The sequence below is a fragment of the Leptodactylus fuscus genome, chromosome 2, assembly GCF_031893055.1.
Source record: "Leptodactylus fuscus isolate aLepFus1 chromosome 2, aLepFus1.hap2, whole genome shotgun sequence".
In the NCBI taxonomy this organism is placed as follows: domain Eukaryota; kingdom Metazoa; phylum Chordata; class Amphibia; order Anura; family Leptodactylidae; genus Leptodactylus; species Leptodactylus fuscus.
Window position 1 is genome coordinate 52,652,928 of NC_134266.1, and position 18,022 is coordinate 52,670,949.

At 40.7% G+C, this 18,022-nt stretch overlaps 1 protein-coding gene across 1 annotated transcript in view; it reads left to right on the plus strand.

Annotated features, from left to right (window-relative positions):
* The window catches only part of PHKA2 (phosphorylase kinase regulatory subunit alpha 2), a 75,160-nt gene that overhangs the window by 40,171 nt on the left and 16,967 nt on the right, over positions 1-18,022 (plus strand). Inside the window, exons 15-27 of the mRNA XM_075263733.1 lie at positions 1,506-1,640; positions 1,973-2,082; positions 4,880-5,024; positions 5,915-5,993; positions 6,471-6,649; positions 7,786-7,962; positions 10,044-10,132; positions 11,997-12,130; positions 14,987-15,143; positions 15,233-15,312; positions 16,844-16,922; positions 17,385-17,514; positions 17,784-17,885. Coding sequence (XP_075119834.1) covers positions 1,506-1,640; positions 1,973-2,082; positions 4,880-5,024; positions 5,915-5,993; positions 6,471-6,649; positions 7,786-7,962; positions 10,044-10,132; positions 11,997-12,130; positions 14,987-15,143; positions 15,233-15,312; positions 16,844-16,922; positions 17,385-17,514; positions 17,784-17,885 — 1,596 coding nt within the window. The remainder of the gene's footprint in view (positions 1-1,505; positions 1,641-1,972; positions 2,083-4,879; positions 5,025-5,914; positions 5,994-6,470; positions 6,650-7,785; positions 7,963-10,043; positions 10,133-11,996; positions 12,131-14,986; positions 15,144-15,232; positions 15,313-16,843; positions 16,923-17,384; positions 17,515-17,783; positions 17,886-18,022) is intronic.

Genomic DNA, 18,022 nt, shown 5'->3' on the forward strand with positions numbered 1-18,022 from the left:
CTTCAACACAAAAGTCTCACGTATTCTCTGAATTACAGAAACAACAAGATACAAACTTACATTTCATATCCCATACCTTATACACACTACGAAAACCTTACCCGCGCCTGTATATACCCACTGCTACAATCACCGCAGACGAAGTCGCGGGTACTAGCTAGTATATATATATATATATATATATATATATATATATATATATATATATATATGACACAGACGTGTGAAACTGTAAAAGTGCTTTAAAAAGTTTGGTGGGATAGCAAATGTGATGTGTTATATTGTGTATGTAGTAATACAGACAATGTGATGTGTTATATTGTGTATGTAGTAATACAGACAATGTGATGTGTTATATCGTGTATGTAGTAATACAGACAATGTGATGTTATATTGTATATGTAGTAATACAGACAATGTGATGTGTTATATTGTGTATGTAGTAATACAGACAGTGTGATGTGTTATATTGTGTATGTAGTAATACAGACAATGTGATGTGTTATATTGTGTATGTAGTAATACAGACAATGTGATGTTATATTGTATATGTAGTGATACAGACAATGTGATGTTATATTGTATATGTAGTGATACAGACAATGTGATGTGTTATATTGTATATGTAGTAATACAGACAATGTGATGTGTTATATTGTGTATGTAGTGATACAGACAATGTGATGTGTTATATTGTGTATGTAGTAATACAGACAATGTGATGTGTTGTATTGTGTATGTAGTAATACAGACAATGTGATGTGTTATATAGTGGAAAGCTATATGTGAGTGAGTAGAGTGAGGGCTACTCCTGAGGCGACAGTAAGGAGTGTGCAGGCAGGTTGAGGCAGGAAATGCCAGGCATTGTGTGCGAGTCTATAGCTGGGGCTAGAAGTCCTGCTTTTGTGAGTCTCCTGCTAGGAAGCCATGTTGTTTAGTGGCACCAAAAGTAGCCTATGAATCAATCCTAAGAAAATTGCACGCAAATCCGTCCAGGCGTTTTAGTGTGATTGAGTAACATACATCCAAACTCACAAACATCCAAACACACAAACTTTAGTAGGATAATATACACTCTTTACTTTGGTTTCTTCATTTGGATGGTAATATCTTAATGAACCTATCCCAGAACATTGGATTGGCCATGTGGAAAAATACCGATCGCCAGTGTATCTGTTCCCAGACACAGGATCAGAACAACCTGAGATCACACATCAGTGACACAGCGGAGTCCATATTCGAGGATTAGGTGACACGCAGGACCACCATCTAGAAATTGGTCTCCAATAGAAATCACATTTGTAGAGTATAGATGAAACTTGAATAGAATTTCCAAGTGAACAAATTTGTGTTGTGTTCTCTTGGTTATGACTATTGAGGCTAACCTTTTGCACCATTCTTTTTGAATCACCGTATAATATACTGTATTTACTTTTATATGATCTATGTACATAAACATGTTATAATTATTTTTTGCTTAATTGGTTTATTTTTCTATTTCCTAGTGTCTGTTCTGGCAGAAACTACTGAAATTAAGAATATGTTACTAAAGCATGACATTAATGTACAGAGCTTCAATGACGTCCGGCCGTTTCGCGTGCAGCCTGCTAGAATTTTGAGCCACCTCTATGCAAAACTTGGTAAGGTCAAGAACTTTTATTCTGGTAAATTTGGTCTCTGTGAATTAAACTGTAGACTTTGGCTTCATTTACTGTATGGTACTGTTACCAAACCTTTGGAAATCCACCTGTTCTGCAGATATTAGTGTTTTCTATACCAATATAAGGGAACCAGTCAGATGGTTTTTCCGTCCTAAACTGTTCCCAGCTTGCATCATGAAATCTTAGTGAGAGACACCATAGGAAAAGAGATTACTTAATGCTGCGCATACTGAGACCAGTTAAGGCTGGAAAACCCAATGGACAGGTTTCCTTTAATGTTAAATATATTATTATTTTCTTCTTCTTCCTAGGAATTAATAAAGCCATGAAACTAAGTGGTCGTCCATATCGTCATATAGGAGTGCTGGGAACGTCTAAACTCTACACCATTAGGAATCAGATCTTCACTTTTACTCCGCAGGTTGGTGCCAGTAGAATAAAATACATATACAGATAGGATAGAAGCTGTCGCTGATGTCCACATTTCCGAAGTCTACTCTTGGAAGGTTTAGTCGTATAATTCCAGAACCATTTAGAAGGGGCTCTTGGCTTAGGCTCTTTTTTTGTCTGTCATTTTGTATTCTGTACTATGTATTATACAGTATTTTACACTAGAGCCACCAGATGGCATATGTATCAGTTTAGAGACACTTCTGTCTGTGGCTGTTGCCTACGTTGCAGAATACAATTGCTATGAGAATGTTCTATATCCAGATAACCATCCACTCCATGACTGAGAAATCTATTTATATGTATTATTTAACACTGAATATAATAACAGATCTAACAAATGTGAATATAGACATAATTTATCAAATCTGGTATTGTTGCCCATGACAGTAAAGTGACTGGTTACTATGAGAAACCAGGCCAGATTTTCTGTGATGTATCTGCTGGTCTTGGTATCCCCCCCATTGTGTATAAATGTACTATAAATATCACATGACAATGTAAATATGTTAATATAAATTGAATTCAGACATATTGGTTTTGCATTATATGAAGTAGCTTTAGAGATGGTAAAATGTATCTAGTATGGAAAAGACATCATAGGAGTAATCTGAGGCAGTGGGTCTCCATTGAATTTGACCTGATTTCGTCCTCGTTGTCCTCTTGGCCCTGGATCCCACCGCACTTTCGTCCCAAATCCCCTGGCCTTTACATCCTCCCTTCGCACTTCCTGAAAGTGTGGGATTCGGTTTGTTCCTCTGGCCGTTTGGCCCGTGTTCCGGGCCCGCTGACTCCCCTCTTTGACAATCCTATGTTCCCCCCTGGCTGTTCGGTTGATCGGTTCCTTTGTTGGGACAGATTGGATTGTACTTGTCTTCAGGAGGTGGCGGGCGATTCCCCGCTCCTTCCTTTTGCCCAGCTATGTAGTTCTCACCCCGACTTGCGCCTCTCATGGTTGGAGTATGCCCAGCTTCAATCCTTTCTGCAGCGGTTCTCGCTCACTTCTCGCCTCACTTCTCCTGCCTTGGCTTTGGAATCCTATGTCGGGCGTCGGTCCTCCCCTCCTTGAGCCCTTTCACTGTTGTACGATGTGCTCCTCTCGGATGTCACTGCGGAACTCCCCTCATACGTTGCCGCCTGGAATGCCGATCTTCCTGTGAGTCTGTCGTCTGCGGATTGGGACAGGTCCTTCCTGCTCTCTCACAAGATGGCCCTCCCGTGTAGCGCTCAGGAAAGGAATTATAAGATTCTGTCCCGGTGGTATAGGTGTCCAGTGCTTCTTCATAGGATCTTTCCTGCTGTTTCGGACTCATGTTGGCGCTGTGGTTCCGCTAGGGGTACTATGCTGCACATTTGGTGGGATTGTGACGTTCTGCGCCCCTTCTGGGATGCGGTGTTTTCTTTGTATTCCAGGGTCAGTGGGCGCTCGGTGGCTGTTTCTCCTCAGCTGGCACTGCTGTCGGTCATCCCTGGCCGTCTGTCGGAGATTAAGAAGGACCTTCTGGGGCACTTCCTCACGGCCGCCAGGGCTGTCATTTCTAGACGCTGGCGCAGCCCTACTCCCCCCTCCATGCTTGACTTCCTCCAGGAGTTCCTTCTTATTCAGCGGATGGAGACTATGATGGCGGAAGACTCTCCCGCTTATCCCCAGTTTGAACTTCGATGGCGTCCCTGGGTTATGTTTCAGGAATCATCTGCCTTCTCTTCTGCCTTCGCTTGAGTGTCACCTGGCCGTCTATTTTCTTTCTCCCTTTTTTCCTTGCTTTTCTTGTCTTACTTATTGTCTCTCCGTATTTGTCTCGTGCTTGTTTGTTTGTTCTGTGTTTCTCTCTTGTTTCCCTTTTCCTTCTCTTGTTGGGCTGTATTTGGTTTGTGCGGAGGGGGGCCCTTTTGGCTTCCCTGCCCGCTGATTTGTATGCTCCTGCATTGTTGCTCGACTGTATTTCTTCTGTTCGTTCTGTATTTTATTGAAAATTCTTTAATAAAACCCGTTTAAGCATAGGAGTAATCTGAGACTCAGATATGGATGAAATCTCCTTAAGATAGCTCATCTGTATAAGATTAATTGGGGTCCCACACCTGACACTCCATTGATGAGATGGCCTGACACCCCAAGACTGCAGATGGCCTCTTTACTGCTCATTGTGCAAACATTGTATAGTAGCTATGCTTGTTATTGCATCTCAGTCCCATTCATTTGAATGGGACTGAGCTTCACACACGTCATATGAGGAGTGAATGTGGGGATCCTGGGTGTTGCAACCCTGCCAATGTAATAATTATGTCTTAAGGATCATTTTGTCTGTGCAGGGCGTGAATAAAGCCTAAGAATGAATCTCATATTTTATATATGATAATTTGTCATATAACTTGTCAGATATAGAACTTTCATTCTAGTGACCAAATGATCTCTATAGTATTACAATCTGATGCTGTGAATTTCACACGTTTTATGATCTTTTGTCTTGATCTGTGGTTGTATCCACTTATGTCTTGTGAGTGATGCTAGATAATTTAGTACAGGGGTAGGGAATGTACGGCTCTCCAGCTGTTGCAAAACTACAACTCCCAGCATGCATGCTTGCTCTGCTGTTCTTGGAACTCACATGGAAGTGAGTGGAGCATGTTGGGAGTTGTAGTTTCACAGCAACTGGAGAGCCGAAGGTTCCTTACCCCTGATTTAGTACAAGCTTCACATATAGTCATAGTGCTAGTTTCTTAACACCATTTCTTCTGTACTGCCATTAACTCTGTTTTTTTTCATATAGTTTACAGACCAACATCACTTCTACCTGGCCCTGGACAGCAGGATGATTGTTGAAATGCTCAGGACTGAGCTGGCTTACCTGACTTCATGCTGGAGGATGACGGGAAGACCAACACTCACCTTCCCCATCACTCACTCCATGCTGAGTAATTACCAGCTTCTTCCTACAGTACTTACTGGCACCTAAAACGCACAAGACTGCAGTTACATTGTATCTATAGATAATAGATAGGATTCTAATGGAACCCATTGACCTTATTTACATCCATTATTTTGTTTGCTAGGTTGCTCAGTAGAATAGTCTAGTAGACTATGCTGTTGTGTCTAGCAAAACGGTGGAAATCTCACAGACCATCTGACAGTGTGTGCGCCTCGTACAGGATGCGGGTGGGGATTTGGTCAAATATGTGAGCCAGAAATTACGCCAACATTTTGGAAGTTGTGCCAATATTTCTGATGTTGCACCAAACCTTTGCTCCAAAATTTGGTCGGGAACTAACAAGTGGTGTAACTTTAGATTAGACAGTCTAAAAATACTCCAGATTTTCAAAAAGCATTTGACACTTCTGGAAAATTTGGTGCAGTTTAAGACTGTCTAATCTAATTTTATACTGTCTAAAAATTAGACTGTTTTAGTTTACCTGTCTCAGAGTATACACCAGTCTTGGCTTGACATTTTTGTTCAATGCAAATTAACAGTTTCTAGAAAACAGAATACAACATTACATTAAAGGGGTTGTCCATTATGGTACATACCATATTTGCTTTATAATATGCAACTTTTCGCTATTCTTAACAAGTTCAAGAGATACCAGAAATTCCAGGACTTCAATATAAATCAAGTGAGTTGTAAAAAAAAAATAAATGGAAGCGTGAAGCTGGTTTTTGAGAACATATAAAGAAACCAATGTTATTTATATGGTGCAGTAGATATGATCTATGTGCTGTGTATTGTATATGGCTGTACTAAAGACACCTGGTAAATTCTTATTACTATAATACAAAGTACTGACTATTCATATCATTTGTGTTTTAGATGATGAAGGCACAGATATAGACCCAGCTATTATTTCTACCATTAGAAAACTTGAGGATGGATACTTTGGAGGTGCACGGTAAGTTATCATTAGCCGAGGCAGCCAGTTTGTTATATCCTGCATTTTCAATGGGCGTACAGTGTTAGATACAATAGATACATGAGTTCAGGCTGCAACAAATTTATTCATCCATGTTCATCCACATCCCTAAACCCCTTATAATGCCACCATAATAGTTCTTTTCCTTGTGTCTACCACTGTAAAATGCCACCTTAGTGTCCCCCATAAGGAAGCCTTGCAAGCAGGCAGGCGCTATTACATCATTGCATTTCGCCTGCCTGCACCAAGCCTCAGACAGTACAAATAGATAGAGTTGTGGTTGCGGCGTAAGGTCAGTGTGGGGTTCGAGCTTTGTGCGTACAATGTTGAGCTTGAAATCTGTGACTTTGCAAAATGTAGTATCGGGTGCAGGAGCCATTATAACCCTGAAACCACCTATTTGTGAATGCATGTGACATTTGTTTCTAAACTATTACTTTCTCTTTTATTTTTCAGAGTAAAACATGGTCGATTATCTGATTTTCTTACTACATCATTTTTCACTCACCTAAGTTTCCTGGATTCTGACTGTGATGAAAAACTTTTTGATGAAAGTAATGAAGGGTATTATAGTCCTGAAAGTCCTGACTATGAGTATGAGCTCGGAGGATTTCAAGGGGAGCGCAATGAAGATGGTAAGAAGAAGGGAATGCTGGGAGATTTGAGTGCAGCAGACAGCGCTATTCTGAATACGGATGTAATGGAAAATGATTAAAAATGAGTAATACAAAATAGGCGACACAGTGTACAGTATGCTTTGGAAACATTATAAACTTTTATATAGAATATTAAAGGGGTCATCCAGGAAATGAATAAACAACAGAGGCGTGAAGCAGGTGTAACATAAAAAAATGTCACCTATAAAATAAACAACACTCACCTTTCCTTGGCGCTCCATTGTCCGCAGTCACGTGGGTTGTAGGACTACTGGGGACAGAGGTATGGCACATAACCAAATAGACTGCATCGGGAGACAACCCCCTTAATACAGTGAAAACCTGCAAAGAAAGAGACTTTATCCTAAAAGGAATATAAATATATATAATATACTTTATTTATTATACAAGTTAAGAATCATAAACATTACAGTGATGTAGGCTGCATAGCATGCAAAGGACAAATGCATTCTAATTGTGGGCATTAGCTTTGGTCCTCCGCGCATAGCGGAGACCTGGTTGCGATGGCGATTGCTCTGCAGTAGAGCGGCCACCATTATTCTTACAGATCCGGCATCAATCCCTCCCTGGTAATAGAACGGCGGATGCCGGGAAGGGTTTTAGACGCCAGCACAGGTGCCGGGGCCTGCAGCATTGCCATGCTCCTGTCGCTGCAGAAAGCCAGCAGCAGCAGGAACATGGCGATGCTCCACATTCGAGCTATAAGATGCACCCTCATTTTCCTCCCAGATTTTGGGGGAAAAAGTGCATCTTATAGTCCGAAAAATACGGTATGTAAAATAAACATGCATAGTAAGGGCTAATGCACATGACCGAGTGCACTCCTCCAAAGGGGGCGTCCAATGGTCCATTTTGTTCCAATAAACATAGAGCAGGTCCTATACTGCTCCATGTTATCGAAACAGAACGCATTGGAAGGCACCATAGAGGTAAGGATATCACTCCGAATGTAATGTGAGTGCATTCTGCTGCAAACCCGCCCCACATCACACAGCACGTGCATGGGGTATACCAGTCACTGATGATACAATTGTTCAGTGGTAGAATGAATAAGAATATATGAAAAATGATTGTGTATTATTATATCTTTTCAGATGACGCGCTGGATGAACTGGATCAGTACATAAGTCACTTGCAGCAGAGTATGGCCTCTACAACACATTTACCTCCCACATCTACTACCTCAGCACATTACCCTGCCTTTAGCGCTCTTCATTCCACTCGTGATATACTCTCCATAATGGCCAAGTCACAGGGTCTGGAAGTTTCCAGTAAGTACAGAGATATATTTTTATTTGTGATGCAGCTTATTATATCCTACAAGTACTTCTGATATATAGAGGGGAAAGGAGCATTAGACTTGGTGGCTAGGCATGTGGGTAGACAGCTGCCCAGATTTTCTAAATGACCATTAATGGGACTTTTTATTTATAAAATAAAATCTAGCCATATTGCTGTGTATGTAGACTTTTCATTACTTTATTATAAATTTTCAAGCATGCGTAAACATTTGTGTTATTAATACATCCTATTAATATTATAAAAGTGAAAGTTTGTGAGTTTGGATGTTTGTGGGTTTGTGTGTTCGGATGTTTGTTAGTCAATCACGCAAAACCCGCTCGACCGATTTGGCTGAAATTTTCCACAAACATAGTTAATACACCCCATTGTGCAATAGGCTACTTTTCGTCACAATAGCACACATACGTTTTTCCCAGGACCCCCACAAACCCCAAACTCACACCACCATCTCTGCAATCTCACACACTTTGGACCATAGCAAGCCACAGAATTCATATTGCCCTCTTCAGCCTCGCCCCTAACCCCACACAATCTCATATACATATACTTTACCACTTTGCCCCTCACCTTAACGATACTCCAAGAGGCTCTCTTTAACACTCCGGAGCAGCCATGTTTGCCGACCCCCACCACTCTGACAATCCGCGACACCGCCCACCCATGTCAATACCCCTAGGCGGTCTAATAAATGCAAAAAAAAAAAAGTTTAAAAAAAGTAAAAAAAATATTAAAAACAAAAAAAAAAAAGGATTAAAAATTCAAATCACCCCCCTTTCCCTAGAACACATATAAAAGTAGTTAAAAACTGTGAAACACATACATGTTAGGTATCCCCGCGTCCTAAATCGCCCGCTCTACAAAGCTATACAAATATTTTTCCTGTTCGGTAAACGGCGTAGCGGGAAAAATGGTCAAAAGTGCCAAACCGCCGTTTTTTCACTGTTTTGATTCTGATAAAATTTTGAATAAAAAGTGATCAAAGCAATAACATTTCCCGAAAATGGTAGAACTACAAAGTACACCCAGTCCCGCAAAAAAAGACGCCCTATACATCCCCGTACACGCACGTATAAAAAAGTTACGGCTGTCGGAATATGGCGACTTTTCAAAAAAAAATTTTTTAACAGTTTTGGATTTGTTTTTAAGGGGTCAAAATGTAAATACAACCATATAAATTTGGTATCCCCGGAATCGTAACAAAACACAGAATACAGGGGACATGTCATTTTAGTTGCACAGTGAACGCCGTAAAACCAAAGCCCGTAAGAAAGTCGCAGAAATGCATTTTTTCTTGAAATCCACCCCATTTTGAATTTTTTCCCTGCTTCCCAGTACATTATATAGAATAATTAATGGTGGCATCATGAAGAAAAATTTGTCCCGCAAAAATTAAGACCTCATATGGCTCTGGGAGCGGAGAAATAAAAAAGTTATGGGGTTTAGAAGGAGGGGAGTCAAAAACGAAAATCAAAAAATGCCATCGGTGGGAAAGGGTTAACTTCAAATACCTACAGAGTCACTATGTAAAGTTTCTCACAACACCGTATATATAGCGGCTCTAATACAAAGTAACTTCAACACAAAAGTCTCACGTATTCTCTGAATTACAGAAAAAACAAGATACAAACTTACATTTCATATCCCATACCTTATACACACTACGAAAACCTTACCCACGCCTGTATATACCCACTGCTACAATCACCGCAGACGAAGTCGCGGGTACCAGCTAGTTTTTAATATATTTTAAGACATTTTGGCTCCTTTCTGTGAAATCTTGCATTTCTTTATTCTTTCTCTTGCTTCTTTTCTCAGCTGTAGCTACGTATAAATATCAGAATCCCGACTGTTTTAAATCAATGATATGCGTGAAAACAATACAACCAGAATTGCAAGCTTGTCGTATGAAGGATGAGCATGTCCTCTTTCATACGACACCAGAAGCACAGTTCTATGTTTTACAATGTGCTATAACTGTATGAAGAGGCGCCAATGAGTTCATGAGTCATTGACATGTATACTGATGTGTGAAATTCTATTATCTTTTCAGATTCATCTTTGTTTCTACCCTCTAAAAATTTTAGTGGTCCACGAAGATCTCTAAATCTGTTAGAAGTTCCACAACTTCATAAACCTCAGGTAGAATTGTTTCTGATAACAGACACTATCACTATATTCATTGTACGATAGGGGATAACTTGCAGATCAGTGAGGGTCTAACCTGTCAGACCCCCATTCATCAGATAAGAATGGAGCTGTGGTTGGGCAGCACTTCCACTGCTCCATTCATTTCAAAGGGAATGCCAGAGATAGCTGAGTGCTGTACTGCGGCTATCTCTTCCATCGAAATGAATTAAGCAGTGCATGCACTGCCCGACCAGGACAGGGAACAAAAGTCCCTTGTTCTCTTGATAATTGGGGCCCAAGTGGTCGGACCCTCACTGATCTGGAAGTTTTTGTGGGAAAACTCCTTAAGGCTAAGGCCTCACGAAGCGGGCCGCAGGCAAAAAGTAATGCGAGAAAAACCACAGCAGAAACGCATTGTGATTTGTCCCACAGCACTTTTCACAAAAAGGCCACAGAGATTTTCTCTGCAGACTTTGTGCTTCAGTTATGACTGTATGGAAACCATCAGGATTTCCATAAGTATAAATCACATGCTGCAATTTCCAAAAACGCAACGGTTTTGAAAATCACTATATTTCCGCTGTGGGTATTTTTCTCCCAGGTGTGGATGGGATTCACAGGGACTGTAAAACGTTGAGGTTTTTGCAATGACGTTTACACCACATGGGGCGCTGGCCTTAAAGGGATGTTCCAATTTTAGTAAATAAATGCTGTTGCAAATTTTCTTTATGTATCAGATGGATTTTTATATGAAGGGAAGGGAACTAGATGTTAATGGTGATACTGACACCTAGTTAGTCATATATATTTATATAAATGACAGAATAAAGAATTAGACTCCTTACCAGTGGTGTAAGTACTGCTATAGCAGCCATAGTGGCTGCCACAGGACCCTTAACCTTAGGGGACCTTTTTTTTTTTTTAATAGGCTCCAGCAACTAGCCCTATTCTAGAGATGAGCGAACACTATTCGAAACAGCACGCTCCCATAGAAATGAATGGACGTAGCCGGCATGCGGGGGGGCAAGCGACCGGCCGCCGGCAAAGTCTGCGTGCCGGCCACTTCCATTCATTTCTATGGGAGCGTGCTATTCAGAATGGCTGTTCCGAATAGTGTTCGCTCATCTCTACTATTTACTAGTCGATCCCAATTCCAGCTCCACTTCCCCTTCTGCCCTCCATGGGGCCCCGATTGTCATATTTCACATCGCTGGGGCCCCCTGGAGGGAAAAAGGGAAGCAGAGATGGCCATGATCTAGAGTGGGGATTGGTAAGTAAGACCGTGGGCCTGCAGGAAGAGTATTTGTTGGGTGAACCCCAGCAAATAGTGGAAGGGCCACTATGGGACATTACACTGTGTGAAGGGTTCGCTATATGACATTATACTGTGTGGAGGCACCTTTGGTACATTATACTGTATATCAATGCAGTGTTGTACTGTGTGGGGGCAAGGAAAGGGGGTGCTATTCCATGGGGCCCAAGTCAAAAGTTTGCTATGGGGCCCAGGCTTTGCTAGTTACACCCTTGCTCCTTACCTGATTATCCTATCATCTAACCTGCAGCTTGACTATCCCAAAATAAAGATCAAATAAATGGCACTGAGCTTCAATACCAAGTACAGCCTCTATACAATGCTGGATGCTCTGCTTTATAAACAGTGAAAAGGCCTCAAATGTTTGTCCAAAGTCTCCAGCCTTCTTGGAGGTGGAGGCCCCCTGATATGAAAATGTCAAAAAATCCTTTAATACAGTTCCTGAATGGCATCTAGAGTATTCTTACAGCAGTATGGTATAGTGCAGGACATCCTGAGAATATGTCAATGACCTTGCTTTTAGTGTTGGTTATCCGATATTAATTATCTTTGTACTTTTTACAGACAAAAGACACGGAATTAAATTTGCCAAAAGACTCGCATGGTAACGTGGACTGTGAAAAACTAGTGAAGCAGCTTAAAGAATGTCCAACTCTTCAGGACCAGGCGGATATACTCTATATATTGTGTGTCATAAAGTGAGTCTTCATATGTCTATGGTCTATGAGCATGAGGGGAGTGAAAGATTAATCTGGGATTTTCCACTAGACCAATTATTTTAGAGGATTTGCTGAAATTCCTTGTTTGCAGGACTCCACTTGCAATTACTTGACGTACTTGAGGCTATGTGTTTCCTGGCTGTTTATCTGCACTACCTCTCCTGGATCTATGCCATGTAGACTGTTATCTTAATGCTGGCTGGAAACTCTGCTGGAATTTTAGGATCAATAGCTACAAGGGTGATATATAGTTACTGATATTATTAAGGGTGTTTTTCGGGCCGCGCAGCATTTTTCCTACTGCTGACCTGTCCACAGAATAGGTCATCAGTACCTGATGTTTGGTGTCGGACTCTGGACTGATCATTAGGCTACTGGCAGTAATAGAGGTGTACTTCGGTTTGAGCTGCTCTTCTCATATTTAGGCAAAGGGCTATTTAGATCACGTTTTGATCATCAGTTTGACAGATACAAAGAAGCGGATGGAAACGGACGGAAACTGATGACCATCCATTTAGGAGGCATTCACACAAAGTAACACGGCGCTGATTCTTGCATGATAACTCACGTAAGAATTAGCGCTGCAAAACAGAATCCCATTGACTTCAATGGGTTCCGTTTAACGTGCATAGCACATTGAAATCAATGGGTTAAAAAGCCTCCCATTGATTTCAATGTGTTACGCACGTTAAACGGAACCCATCGAAGTCAATGGGATTCTATTTTGCAGCGCTGGTTCTTATGTGAGTTATCGTGCAACATTCGGCGCCGCGTTACTCCGTGTGAATGCCTCCTAAATGTTCTTTTATGCGCGACCAAAAGAATTTGGCACACAGGTACATCAGGTGTCCAAGAAGGTTTTAAACCGGGTCTCGGCTTGCTAAGACGTTTCGTTCCAGAGATACAGTAATCCCAAAACAATGACTTACATTAACCAATACAAGCCTGCAAGTCTTTCACTCATATTCCAACTGCAATACACATAGTCACATGTCCCTTCTCAGCCAGTAGAATCTCACAGGCGCTCAGCACACAGCTTTTAGTAATATCTGCAGTATGAGCTAATCTCCAAACACAGGTGTTAACCCCTTACATGCCATGATCAATCATGACTGTAGCATCTAATGGTTTGTTCTGAGTAGAGATGAGCGAGTACTGTTCGGATCAGCCGATCCCAACAGCACGCTCCATAGAAATGAATGGATGCACCTGGTACTTCCGCTTTGACGGCGGCCGGCCGCTTAACCCCCCGGACCGATCGGAGGCATTAACCCCTCCGGCGCTGCTGTCAAAGGCGCCGGAGGCGCCATTTTCCCGGCGGCGCATTGGCGCCGCCATTTTGGCAAGGATCGCCGGCTCCTGGAGCATGCTCCAGGGCCGACGTCATGTTGCAGTGACAGCCGGGAGCCTTATTAAAGGCTCCCAGCTGGTCTGCAAATTCTCTCTTTTGCAGGCTGGTGTATACAGCCTGCAAAAGAGATGATGCTTTTTTGCAATGCATTAGCATTGTAATGCATTGCATTAGTGATCAGACCCCCTGGGGTTCAACACCCCTAGGGGGTCTAATAAATGCAAATAAAAAATAAAAAAAAAAGTAAAAAAAAAATATAAAAAAATATAAAGTATTAAAAGTTCAAATCACCCCCCTTTCCCTAGAACAAATATAAAAGTAGTTAAAAACTGTGAAACATATACATGTTAGGTATCCCCGCGTTCGAAATCGCCCGCTCTACAAATCTATAAAAATATTTTTCCTGTTCGGTAAACGCCGTAGCAGGAAAAATAGTCAAAAGTGCCAAACCGCCGTTTTTTCACTGTTTTAATTCTGATAAAAATTAGAATAAAAAGTGATCAAAGCAATAACATTTCCCGAAAATGGTAGAACTAAAAAGTACACCTGGCCCCGCAAAAAAAGACGCCCTATGCATCCCCGTACACCTATGTATAAAAAAGTTACGGCCGTCGGAATATGGCGACTTTTAGAAAAAAAGTTTTTTAACACCGTTTTGGAATTTTTTTTAGGGGTCAAAATGTAAATAAAACCATATAAATTTGGTATCCCTGGAACCGTACCAAAACACAGAATATAGGGGACATGTCATTTTGGCTGCACAGTAAACGCCGTAAAACCAAAGCCCGTAAGAAAGTCGCAGAAATGCATTTTTTCTTCAAATCCACCCCATTCTGAATTTTTTTCCTGCTTCCCAGTACATTATATAGAATAATTAATGGTGGCATCATGAAGAAAAAATTGTCCCGCAAAAATTAAGACCTCATATGGCTCTGGGAGCGGAGAAATAAAAAAGTTATGGGGTTTAGAAGGAGGGGAGTCAAAAACGAAAAACGAAAATCAAAAAATGCCATCGGCGGGAAGGGGTTAAAAAGTTCAGTTTTCACTGTAACGCATATTAATTCCCTTGAGGGATACATTTCTAAAATGGGGCAATTTTTTAATGTTAACTTTTCATTTTACACTGGTGCTTATTGACTTTTGAGCCCATAGGGTATTTCCAAAATCAGGAAACAGAGCATAATACATGGAGAGCTGACTTCTCACAGTGTCACAAGCTGGACACGACATATTGGGCACTATTATAGAATATATCTGGGAAAATTTCAATTTTCATTTCACACAAAAATTGAGTTGTCATATATTGTTATAGAACTATATTTTGCCCTACACGAGCCTAGTCCCTACATCAGCCTTTCAATCAGACCACATGTGCACTACTTGGCACACATTGCTTATAATTTCCATGGTTTTACAAGTATTGTTAACATATAGTTTACATATGAAAAATGTCTTATAATCCACTTATTATGTTTTCTGTATAGAGGGCTAGATTGGGACACTAATCTGAATGACCAGGCTGGCATAACCGTACGCTGTCTGCTAAGTGAACTGTATGGTAAGGCAGGCCACAATCGAGAATGGGGTCTGATCCGTTACATTTCTGGGTTACTGAGAAAAAGGGTGGAAGTTCTGGCGGAGGTAAGTTACATAATCATTTTCATGTCACCTTTGCTGGGTTCTTCAAGTTAAAACAAAAACCTGACGCAGTTCAAATCCTTTTTCACTAGGCATGCACTGACATCCTTTCACACCAAAAGCAGCTAACTGTTGGACTGCCCCCCGAACCACGAGAGAAGACGATTACAGCGTAAGTGTAATGTAATACTTGGTGACATTATATATCATTATAACCATAGCTCAGGACTATGAGGCGAGACATTCTTTTAGGGACATATGTCAGGTAGGCAAATATATTTACAACTGGCAACTACTGTTTTACTATTATTATACTGAGACCGGGGGATATTAACACTCCTTAGGGAGAGTCTGCACCTTCACAGGCGTATGGAGACTTACAAGCCATTTCTGCTCCACTGGGGGTTATGGGAAAAAAAATATGCAAATCTGTTCTCCAGGATGTAAATAGGAAAACCGCGCCTCTGTTTGCTGCCCTCTTGAGGCAGCCCCCTTAACATCATGCATGACTTGTTAAAAAGCCTAACAACATAATGCGAGGATTATTGCCAAACTAGTATTTCTATTCCAAAAGGAACAGATTCCCAGCTGCGGACAGCACCGTTTCGATCTGTTGGATCTCTTCAGCGCAGGGATACTAGATTGGCAAAGTGAGAGACTATAGACCAAGATCAGGCGATATTAACACTCCTTATGGAGAATCTACACCTTCACAGGCATAAGGAGACTTACAAGACTTACATATATTTTTTTCCCATAACCCCCAGTGGAGCAGAAATGGCTTGTAAATCTCCATATGCCTGTGAAGGTGCAGACTCTCCGTAAGGCGTGTTAATATCCCCCAATCTTGGTCTATAATCTCTCACTTTGCCAAACTAGTATCCCTGCGCTGCGCTGAAGAGATCCAACAGATTAAAACGGTGCTGTCCGCAGCTGGGAATCTGTTCCTTTTGGATTAAAAATACTAGTTTGGCAATAATCCTCGCATTATGTTATTAGGCTTTTTAACAAGTCATGCATGATGTTAAGGGGGCTGCCTCTAGAGGGCAGCAAACAGAGGCACCGATTTCCTATTTACATCCTGGAGAACAGATTTGCATATTTATTATTATACTGCATATAGACAGTCGTAAATCAGGACTGTCTATATTTTCAGTGTATTTTCACAGGTGTTAAGGTGGCCATACATATTAGATCAACATTGGCCAAACACATCAATTTGGCAGGACCAGGTGACCATTTATTGTGTATCTGTATGGGAGTAATTCTTGTTTTCGTAGGAAATAAGCTTATAAACTGAAGATATACACTTTAGACTCCTCTGATCTGGCTTCACCCTTCTAGTGTAATTTAAGGATCATATTAAGTAATAGCATAAATACAAACCACTAATGTTATTAGCTTAAGAAACAGAAGATGGCAAGATAATGACACCTATTGTCTGCACTACACTGAGAAAATGACACTACCAAAAAGTTGCCTTGTAGTTCTTTATTGTAATCTTAAAAGCAGCTCTAAACTCCAAACATTGTGGAGACCTAAAATATTCAACAGAATTAGAATAGAATATATACATACAATGAAGGTTATTCTTTTTATCATAGACCTTAATTCACTGTAGTTATACAATGAAGGTTATTTTTACCTTAGACCTTAATACAATATACAGTATACATATAATGAAGGTTATATTTTTATCATAGGCCTTTGCCGCCAGAGGAATTGGCAGATCTGATCTATGAAGCCAGTGGTCAAGATATTAGCATTGCTGTACTGACACAGGTAAGGCATCATTTGAGAACTACTGTCCATGACAACTCAATGCCAAACTGCAGAGGTCATAATACGATGCCACATACATACTGTGTAAGATGTAAAAGTTGCGATTTCTTACAATACAATTATGTATAGCGTACCTTAATTTATAAAACATTTTTTTCAAAAATGCTTACCTCTTTAGAGCAACACCCTAATTGTTCCAAAGAGCTCATGTGCATTTTGGCAAAAACTGCAGCATCTCTACAATAGAGGTACTGGCTCACAAGGGGAAAACACTGTCTGATTTTGTTACCCTAACCTATGTATCTATGGGGATGAGTTGATATGCTGGGTTCTGGTGACAGACTTCTTTTAATATAACCGTAGATTAGATTCTATGTATAAACTTCTATAAATGAAATTATTGACAAAACCACTAATACACAAGAATAATGTTACTTAACCATCTCCATTTTTCTTTCCCAGGAGATAATGCTGTATTTGGCTATGTATGTCAGATCTCAGCCCAGTCTTTTTGGAGAAATGCTTAGGCTCCGTATTGGCCTCATTATCCAGGTGATGGCCACAGAGCTTGCACGCAGCCTGAACTGCTCAGGTAAATTATAGCTTTATACTAAAAAGTCTCCCATAAATATATAGACCACAGTTGTCCCAACAAAAATTGAAAAGACTGCATTACCTTCCAGTATTCGCTCCCTGAAAAATATGCAGATATCTCATCCATTTTCCTCCACTCACTTACCAGGATTAGTCTTTGCCAACCCGTTGTATCACATGTAATTTTGTAACCTGTGTGTACAGTTCAAGGGGGTAAAACCTTTAGTCTTCAACCCTTTGAAGATGCATTTGGAACTTTATTTTTAGGTGAAGAAGCTTCAGAAAGTTTGATGAGTCTCAGCCCTTTTGACATGAAAAATCTTCTCCATCATATTCTGAGTGGGAAAGAATTTGGCGTGGAACGTAGTAGTAAGTGAATTCTACATATTTGACAAAAAAAATGCAACAAGAAGTTGTTGGAATTGGATGAAACTTTTTGTGTTTATTAGGGAAAATTGTACAATTTATAGGAAACTCTAGTACTTGTCTGTGCCACCTCAATGTAT